This window comes from Trichosurus vulpecula, chromosome 1, assembly GCF_011100635.1.
Source record: "Trichosurus vulpecula isolate mTriVul1 chromosome 1, mTriVul1.pri, whole genome shotgun sequence".
NCBI classification, from domain to species: domain Eukaryota; kingdom Metazoa; phylum Chordata; class Mammalia; order Diprotodontia; family Phalangeridae; genus Trichosurus; species Trichosurus vulpecula.
Genome location: NC_050573.1, coordinates 553,049,042 through 553,059,636, shown reverse-complemented (window position 1 = coordinate 553,059,636; position 10,595 = coordinate 553,049,042). Strand labels below are relative to the sequence as shown.

At 42.4% G+C, this 10,595-nt stretch overlaps 1 protein-coding gene across 1 annotated transcript; it reads right to left on the bottom strand.

The window, feature by feature from the left end:
• Positions 1-4,446: 4,446 nt before the first annotated feature.
• Positions 4,447-10,313, bottom strand: RPS15A (ribosomal protein S15a). Its single transcript, XM_036741712.1, has 5 exons — positions 10,278-10,313; positions 8,208-8,345; positions 7,594-7,673; positions 5,851-5,936; positions 4,447-4,580 (listed from the first exon to the last, which is right to left on the bottom strand). Exons 2-5 carry the CDS (start codon positions 8,338-8,340, stop codon positions 4,487-4,489), a joined length of 393 nt encoding a protein of 130 aa, XP_036597607.1. The 5' UTR covers positions 8,341-8,345; positions 10,278-10,313; the 3' UTR covers positions 4,447-4,486.
• Positions 10,314-10,595: the final 282 nt, after the last annotated feature.

Sequence of the window (10,595 nt, the reverse complement as noted above, 5' to 3'; positions counted from 1 at the left end):
AGACAAACTGATCTGGGCAGGTGCACCCAGTGCTGGGCCAGACATACCACTCCATTCTCAGTAGGGGAGGCCTTAAATGCTTCACTGGAGCACAGCTACCATCATTTGAAGTAAACAGGACCAGGTACTCCATGTTTCATAATGAGGCATGTCCCAGGAAGGTGACTTTACAAATTTCTAGGCCTATTTTTCTGAAAATCCAAATAAAGTAAATAAAGTAAATGAGCCCACAAAGTACCACATTTCAGGAATAGCCCCCTAAGACTATACTTTGGAATCTTCCAGTGTGAGAAGGGGGGAAGGACCAGACACAAAAAGAAATACTGAGTGAAAAGTCTTCTATTGCCAAACATTGAATGTCTGTTCCAGAAACTATTTCTTTCTACAATACAGACTCTTAAAGAGATTCATCCTACTAACCCTACTTAGTGGTCATTTTGGCCAAGAGAACAAAGTTTTTCCCAAGTTTCACCAAACATCTAACAAGAAACACTGTGTCCCAAGGGAGATTAAAAAAAAAAGTATCTATTACGTACAAAAATATTTATAACAGCTCTTTTCCGGGGGCATAGAATTAGACATCACAGGGAAGCCCATCACTTGGGGAATGGCTGAACAAGCTGTGGTATGTGATTATGATGGAATATTATTCTACTATATGAAACAATGAGCAGGATGTTCTTCTAACCTAACCGGGAAGACTTGCATGGGCTGATACAAAGTGAAATGTACTGGGTACAAAGTAACAGCAGTATTTTAAGATGTCCAACTGTGAATGACTGCCATTCTCAGCAACACACGATACAAGACAACTGAACAATTTATGAAAAATGTTGTCCATCCCCAGATAAAGAACTGATGGTGTCTGAGTACAGATTGAAGCACACTTTATTTTTCTTGAGGTTGGTTTTTTTTGTCTCTTTTCTTTCACATGACTATTATGGATGTTTTACATGACTACACATGTATAACCTTAAAGAAAAAAACCACCATGTAACTGAAAAAAGCAAACAGATACAAATAGCACTGAGATCAGAGTTCAGATGGCTCTGCCCAAGGATACTTCCAGTCAGCTTTTGAAAATTATTTTAACTGCTTCCCTGAAAATACAATTCGTAGTTGGGCCCTTTGCTACTGGACTTTGCCCTTACTGGTTCCCACTTTCAACTTTTATTCAGTGAGGATTTCTTAAGTGTCAAACACTATGCCTTGACAACACTCACATTCTCCGTCATTTACAACAGTGATCCTAGCTTCCAAAGTTTCTTGATCTCTCTTATTCTATTTCTCAAACTTCTCAGCATTATCAATCTCCATTCGTTCTAGTTACAGAAGAGGTAACTTTCTCACAAGCAAATTCAACTACCAATACCTTTGGATGCTATACCAATTTCTACAACTTCGTCCCATCATCTTTCATTTGTCTGTAATCTCTATTCCGATGATTTTTTTCATCAGCCGAAAAACATGCCGAGATTTCCCCAATCCCAAAGAAATCTTCCCTTGAAGAATTCAGCTAGCACTCCATCTCTCCCCTCCCCATTATTTGTGAATGTTCTCTAAAGCTTTGCATGCCTCCTCTTCAATAACCCATAATCTCACCCCAACCCCTTGTCATCAGTTTGCCTTCTCTTCTGCCCCTGACTAATCCTATTGCCAAATCCTATGGCCTTCAACTTTCACTCTATTCCAACATCTCTAAGGACCAGGTGACCATGTCCTGCATTGGCTTCAGAGATCATTCTTAGTTCTGAACATTCCAACAAACTGGTTTCCTTTACTGGTTCCTGAGAATTTATGGACACTTTTCAAAGCAGTCTAAAGCAGGCGCAGGGAACCTGTGGCCCCGAGGCCCCACCCCTCATACAGCAACAGCATTTGCTCCAATCACAGGAACTCTTCAGACAAATCTCACATCTCTATCTCCATGTGCTTTCAAACAAACATCACTTTTATGTTCCACTAGTAGCTCAAACTCGGCAGATATAAAACTACAAGTATCTTTCTCCAAATCTGTTTGTCCAACCTTATGAGAGGAAGCCTGGTGTAATGCTGGTCTTATGTTCAAATTCCACTTACTAGCTGTAACCACAGGCAAGTCACTTTCCCATTCATATAAAATGGGGGCAACGTCTATAGTACCTACTGTCTACCTCCCGAGTTTGTTCTGAGGCTCAAAGCGTTTTACAGACTTTCAGAACGCTATCGTTTTTCTCATTGTCTGACACCGATTTCCAACTACAGGTAATGCTGTTCTTTTTCTCTCTCACTCCTTATGTCAAAGTTCCTAAGACCTGTCTATTCCATCATTACCTATTTTCGTGACCACTGTGACAATACAAGCCCTGGTTACCATTTTCCTAAAATAACAATCAGTCTTTCATACTAGAACCTTCCTTACACATCTGGTCATTACCAGTTTACCTTCCCTCCCTCCTCAAACTACTTACTTTACTTGGACAAGTTGTATGAGGGTATATTAGCAAGGCAATAATCACAGTATAGACAAGATCTTCAAATCTAAATTGTCACTACAGAGGGTTATCACAAATTTCATTTTTGTCAAAGTACCTAGATAATACCTTGCATTTCACAGGAATTTAATGAGCTGAATGTCTATCAATGTAATAATAAAAAAATGGGTCCAAAGTACCTGTTATTCCCAAACAAGTGGACAAAGCAAAACTCATTCCCACCTAACCCATCCATCATCCTCAAACAGTTCAGAGAATTATCCTCAGTCTCACCTTCACACCGTCTCCTTTTCTAACTCATACCCAGTATCTCCCCATACAGGCCTCATCACCTCTTGAATAGTCAGTTTTCCTAGGTCTGACCACATCATTGACCTCCTTGCTCAAAAGTCTTCAGTGGTTCCTATTGCCTCTATAATGTCAACTCAACCTAGCACAGCATGCAGACAAAAACTTTGCGATCTAAGCCCAAGCTTCCTTCCTATTACTCGTTTTAATATGCCTTGCATTCCAACCAAACCGAATTATTTAGACATTTGCTCAGGTCTACCCTCCCTTCCCAAGTATCTTTACTTTTTAGTGTAAAAAAATCTCCCTGAATTATATTTGTGCTCTCTCCTACTCCAACTATCTCTAGGACATATTACAGTGCCGGGTACAATAGGCTCTTAATGCCTGTTTGCCTGGTATTCAAGGCTCTACTTGAATTTGGCACTACTCCCACCTCTGTGTTCCTCCAATAATCCCACAACCAAACCAGCTTTCTGTCCCTTCCTTCATGCAGTTTCCAAAATTTAGAATCCCCACCATTTCAGACATAAAGGGAAACAAGTTTAGTTGTAGAACTGACCAACAAAATGCCTTTTCTTCTCTACACCCAATGCCCCAAGAACATAGTATGTCAAACCTCTAAAATATCTACTATCGCTTACTGGCAGTTTAACTCTAGCTAAGTCCATGTTATACAGTGCTAAACCCCACCAAAAAAATATTCTGTTGATTTTCTTCTCAAGCTGAGAACCCCTTGATGAGTGTCTCAGATCCCTTTGAAGCCTTCCATCTGCCAATTTCTAGATGGTTAACTAGCTACTCTTAAAACCTCAACCTCTTTTCCCCTAAATTCCGAAGCCATCTTAAGTCATCACAAACTGTAAGTTACATAGTTTCTTACCCTCGTCTATCATCTTTCAGTATTTTGAACCTTAATTTTCAACCAGGTGAATGTTTTTGCAAATGAAGTTTTTGAGAAATAAAATCAAGCAGCTTTAAGCTTGATTTTATAAAGTTTGATAAAAGAATTCTCCAATGGAATTTCCAGTGGGATCCTGGGACTTGGAAATAACGAATTCTCAAGGGAAGGCACTCCAGAAATACCCAAAACTTAATCATACATTAAAACTCGGCTAAGATCAAACTCCACCCCTCCCCACCTCCCACACACATCCTGCACCAGAAGCAAACATGTGGAATTACATGGCAAACTAAACTAAAATGCCATGAACCAGTCGGCAACAACAGTAGTTCCTTGCTCCTCTGGTCTTCCAGTGTAATTTTAATGGTTTCAAAGCTAAATGTAGGTGAACTGGATAAGGGAAGAATGCTGTATTACCTGAGACAGATTGGAAAACAGAGTCCTACTCAACTCTTACATACCCACATAGTACACAATGGGCATATTAACACGCAAGATTGAGGACCTTCTTTCCATGCCTCAGTGCAGAGGTCTGTTGCACAAGTAGAGTTTTGTTCATTACAGGTTCTGACACGGGTTGGACCAATGGTCAAGCATCTCAACACAAATCCTGTTTTATAATCCAACAATGAGGCAACACTTGCCCCAAAAGATCAGAATGGATTTGGTAAACATTCAGCACTTAGCACCATATACCCATGAGAACCAAACATATGAGCACCTGTATGATGCTATTAAAACTGTTTTCAAGGTTCAAAACCACTGACTGGAAGCACCACAGTCCATTGGAGCATTTTATTGGTATGTTTGTTTTACACCCTTAGAAAAAGAATCCCAGGATTTTTCCTCCTGTGTGTTTTCGTCTTGCTTCCTCATGGTCCATGATGCCAGCTGAGGTTGTAAGCACAATAAACCTATTAAAGAGTTAAAACAAAGAGAAAAGATTTTTCTAGGTAGAATAAGCTTTGGCAATATGGTCCACTGCAAAAATATATTACACAAACCTCCACCTTAAGCATGGAATTAAACTTGCCTATACTTAGGATTCAGATGCTGTGCAGGAGAGAACTGTTCCAAAACCAATTGTCTAATAATAGTTTGGGGCAGTAAGGTCCAACAACTCAGTTATAAAGACTTAAAGGTTTAAAAAAAATTCCCTTCATCCCCCGACCAATAGTTACAACTATTTCTGTTGAGTGAGAAAACACATAATAAAAAGTTACTATGAACTCAGTATTTTAAATGAACTTGTTACTTTAATCACAACAGCATTTACATTACAAACCCATGAAATAAGTCATTCATACATGTGGTTATTCAATCCACAAAAAGATTACACAGCTCATTTAGTAAGATGGCTAGTGGGACACAGATTGAAAAACACTATTCTAGGATTTAAACAATCCCTGCCTGTATGTAAGAATATTCATGATATCCTCAAACTAAATGCAAATTACTACATAGTTTCCATGATCTAGCCTAGTGTTTTTTTAGTGTTTTTCTAAATTGTTTCACAGAACACTGATGGCTGTTAAAACAAAGGTGGGGAGAGGTTGAATGAATAAAATTATTTCCCCCTGAGCATTAATATTTAAATGTCAAAAATAAATTATGCATGGTATTTTTTCAATGAAGACACAGCTAATTTCCTCTACTCACTCTAAAACTCCTGACTTCTCATTTTATCCTGGTAGTAAAACAGATAATTCCAATTTCCCTTTTATATATATATATAAAATATATGAGATCTTACTATAGATTTAATTTAAAAGTACTCCTTGGCCAAACTAATTATGGAAAAAGCCAAGATGCCACCTTATTACTATCTGTTCTCAAGGTAGAAAAATGACTGATTAAGATTGATACTTTATATGCATATGTTCTGAGGGATAACTGCAAAAAAACATTTCATTTTCTTTTATAAAGAATACCTTTTAATGATTCAAAGAGTTGACACTATATTAAAATCATCACCCAAAGTCTAACCAATGAAAACAAATTCAAAGTAAATGTTTGTGAATAGAAGATATAGTTTTGACACTATATTAAAATCATCGCCCACAGCCTAAACAATGAAAATCAACCCCAAGTAAACATTTGTGAATGTACACAATATGATAAATCAGATCTCCTCACAGAAATTCGCAGATTTATAAACCTTACATTGCATAAATAGACCCTTACCCAAACTGACGGGATGGTAGGAGATTATTCTGCCACTTTTCCAGATCTTTCAATTGAACATCAAATCTGGGGCTGATTACACCACACTGTAAAAAATAATTTTCAAAAAAAATTTTTAACAGAAGAATTGCATTCTAAGTATCTACAACCACTTTTAAACAATGCCTGTTTGTTTAAGCATATCAGTTACCAAAGCAACACATTTAATGACTGCTTAATATGCTTAAAATAGCCATTGTGCTAGGTGTGCTGACCCTGTAAGCTCCTGGTCCTCCAAGAGCTTACAATTTACCCAGAGGAACACAAAAACACAAAAAGTTAAGTAAGACAAAAATAGATGTCACAAAACAGTACATGATCAACTGCCAAATAAGTGGAAGGCATTAAAAGTGATAGTTCAGCAGTTTTTCATTATGGGCTAGAATGGGCTGAGAAGACCCTTTGTGAAGAAGTAACAGAGAATCTGAATGGTCAGGAAGGAAAAAGGAATGGAATGAGGGTTGGGGAGGAAGAGAAAAGAGCTGAGTAAAAGACAAACTTAAGGAAGCTTGATTTGTGAGAAGACAGAGAATGGAGATAATGCTGAAAAAGCAGGATTGGGTTAGGCAGAGTTAAACAGGCATAAAGTTTCCACACACAAGAATGCGTTTTGGGAAAACTAAACTCTGCACATCTTGTAGCAGCTCCAACACACTAAAGAGAACACAACTCCCCTTTATGTTTATAAAATTACTTTAGTTGTCCACGCCTGCAACAAAATAGCTGGGGTTCTATAAAGATTCACAGGAGAAGTAAATCCTTCAATGTATGTAATCTCTAATTTCACATTTGTTGGAAACTGTCAAGAAGCAGCCACCACATAAGCCTGCCAATTTGCAAAGAACATCCTGTGAATGTATATTAAGACCTTCCTTTTCAGTTTCTCTGGAAATAAAAACCCTTTTCAGACCCATTCTCTCTTTGATGGTGGGTTAGGTTAAATACAAAATTCCTTCCTTTAGGGAAATGGACTAAGGTAATAATGAAATAACTCTAGCCTAGATATAATTATATATGACCAGTGACCTGTCCAACGGAATTCATTCCTGTAACTCAATGACACCCACCACTGGGAAGAGAGCCCCGCTCAGTCCTTGAGGGGAGTGGACAAAGGAGTTTAGTAATGACTTGTTCTAGAATGTTACATCAATAAATTGTTCCCAGCAGATTTGTGTTTGAAGTTTAGAGTACAATACTAATATTTTAACAACATATTTTTCTTCTACAATCTCCGTATGTTCGTTCATGAACTACAACTTAAGTCTCAACCTCCCTGAACCTCAATTTCCTAATCGATGAAATGAAGGGGTTGGACTAGATGGCCTCTGAGGCCCCTTCCAGCTCTGGCTCTAGGATCTTGTGACTATATGGAACAGCTAAGCGTATTTACTTGGCTATTAAACTGCTTTAAGATCCTAATTTATTTCAGTTGCTATAAATATAATAACTTACACATGAAAGTATAAATATAGACATTTACATCTAATGACGTTTGGCTGACCAACAAGTTCATGTTTTAAGAGACAACTTTGGTTTTAATAACTGGTCTTTTCCAGAATCACATCTCTCCAAGATCACTAAATAAATGTTTCTTAATACAGGACCTATTGGTCTATTTTTCACTTTTTTTTAATCTCAAATTATTAAGGTATGCAAAAAGTCCACAGAAATCTTATTAGTATATAGCAGTCTATAAATTCCTACCTTGTTTAACCTGCCCGTGAGGTTCACAACAATTTTCCCTGCTCTGTGATCATCAATGATCTCAAATTCGCCAATATAACCTAAATGGTACAAAATAGTGTATGTTACGCAATGAACAGAAAGCTTGCAACTTTTGAGTCTTAGGCATATCGATTTAGCAAAAATGTTCTCTATTTTGTACTAAAACTACTATTTCTAATGTACTCTTAACAACTTACTTCTGGACTTCACAATTCACTAGTACACTAATCTTCAAAAGCAGTACATCATGATAAATTAGTTAAATTCCACAGTGTGACCAAGGAGAGAGTCTGATCCAACTACTCCCCTCATTTTACACTGGAGGAAACTTGAGGCCATAGAACTCCTAGCATCATGTCAAGTCCACAGCAAATGAAAGTTACTCATTCTTATTATATTTAGAAGGCCCATCAGAGTAATTTTATACATATTTTTTAAACTACACAACATTATAAATGCTGCCATTACCAAAGTACAATTTTCCTCAAAATCTAAAGTGCACTACCAAGGACCACAAAGCACTTCATCTCTTCTACCTTGTCTCTTGAACCTCCTTCTTTAAAACAGAACACAGCCGAGAGAATCATACTTACCATGCTTCATCATCACAGTTAAGAACCGGACGATTACTTTGGAGCACGGCCTGATGAGAACCTGGCGTTTTCCTCGCTTTTCTGCGTTGTTGATGCTTTTGAGAGCATCTGCCAGGACGTTCATGCGCACCATGGTGGCTGTTAAGGAGAGAAAAGACAGCTCTCTTAGTACTGCCACCATCAGCTGAAAAGGAATGATTTTAACTACTGTTCCCCACAGGCAAAATCAAGAGGCCCAGGATCCAAATAAGGCATCAGAACAAACAATTCAGGTTCAACATAAGGGCCAGGGATTGGATCTGTGATTTATTTAGTATAAGAAACTCCCAGGTAAGGAAAACTCCCTCCATTAATGCAGGTTCTCTGCATTCAACGATCTTAAAAGAATGAAGGAGAACAAGGAGGTTAAGTTACTTGCCCAGGGTCATACAGCCAACGTCAGTAATAGGACTTGAATCCCAGTACGTCCCAGAGAGGCAGGCTCTGTGACCACACCACCTATATAACCTACCCTAAGTCAATTGCTTAAAAGAACATTTCAGATCTGATGTAAACTTAAAGCCTCCCTCATTCTCACACAGCCCGGGCCCTGTGCTAAGTGTTGGGCCACAGAGTCTCCACCAACAAGAAGCTTCCTTTCTATAATGGGAAATACCACGTACGCATCACAACTAAATACAAAATACACATAACAGGGGCCTAATGGTTCAAGAGAATCCGGCCCTAAGCGGCACTTGAGCTCAAGCTCTTTAGGAAGCAGGGATTCTGAGAGACCCTAGTGAATACAGGAATGGTGAAATGTTGGGCATAAAGGACAACACGATGGGTGGAGACTAAAGTACACTAACCCTCCTAAGTGAGGCCCAGGACAAAGCGGAGATGTCTTAAAGGCCAGGAGTTTGTATCTCGTGCTACAGGCAATAGGGAGCCACCGCCGGGAAAGCCTACTGCAGACAGACGAGGAGAGGACTTGGATCAAGGCGGCGAGGCGGCACAAGCCAGAGCCCAGGCTGCAGCTCGGGCACGAGCAGCTCCAGCTCCGCACAGCGTCCCCCTTCTGACTCCCGCTCCTCTCTACCACTGTTACCAAACCAACTCCCGTCTGCTGCTGAAGGCTCCCCAGCCCCCGGCCCTGGTTTGCCAGACTCCTCCATGCGGTTGGTCCGGCTCTCTGGCCCGTTCGCCACCCGCTGTCCCGAGCCCGATGCGCGCCTAGGACGCACGCCCGCTTCCTCCTCAGGTCCCTGGCCTTCGTTCCTTCAAACCAAGGACTACCCTGCACAGCGGAGAGCCCCCCTTCCCCGACTTGCTAACGCCCTCCCCGCTATAAAGTTACCTTGCACCCAGATCTGGGCGCACCTTCCAGGGCCAGGCTTAGCGCGTGTGCTCTCCCCTGCTAGAAAGCGCATCTTGAGGGCCCGGGGGCCAGGGGCAGCTTCCGCTCTTTCTTTGCACCCCATCCCTTAGCACAAGGCCCGCCTGGGACGCTAGCTCCGGGACTCGAGACACTGATGGCCCGGCCTTGGGCGGACCAGGCCCAGCCTCCCCGGGGCAAGGTTCTCTCCACGCGAACCAGGCCGTGCTCATCCCCTTCCTCTCCTACAGCATCACGCCGAAGGACCCGCGCCTGGGCACCGACAGAGCGCCGAAAACGCCCCCGGCACGGTGCAGCGGCTCCTTCCGCTCCCACGTGAGCCGACCGCCGCCCGCGGCCGAAGTCAGGGGGCTCGCGATCGCCCATGCCGCTCCGCCCGCCGCCCCGGGGGCGGTGGCCCCAACTTCGCGAGCCGGCAGGCTCCGTCCCCAGGCCCGAGGAGCGCGGAAGCGGCCGGATCCGCCCGGGCTGGGAAAGGAGGCTCCGGCGGAGGCGGCAGCACCACCAACCCCCCCCCCCCCCGGTCCTCCCGCGTCCCTGGGATCCCCAACCGTGAACCGAAGCACAGCCAGACTGGGAGCCTCTGAAAGGCCAGAGTCTGGGGCGCCGACGGAGCCCGGGAGCGCGTGTGCTGGCCACGGGATGTAGCCGATGTCCCGCGGATGCCCACGGAGAGCAAAGCGAAGGCTACTCACCAGCGCTGCAAGATGGCGGAAAGAGGACGGGATGGGTGAGCGCGGAGAGATATGGGAAGCGCGGGAAATCTCGCGACGCTTTGGAGGAGCGCCGAACAGGATGGGGCGTGCCTGCCTGCCCAGAGACCAGAGCAAAACAGAGCCGATGCCATCGAACCGGGAGTGGCGGGAGGCGGGGACCGAGGAGGGCGGCTTGGGGGCGGGGACTTAGCGGGTAGACTCGTTTCAGTTCCAGCTTTCCGTACGCTCTGTTCTGGCTGAGGCTTTAAGACTTTTCTCGAAGACTTGAAATATTTAAAAGTTGTCTGCGTGTTTTTC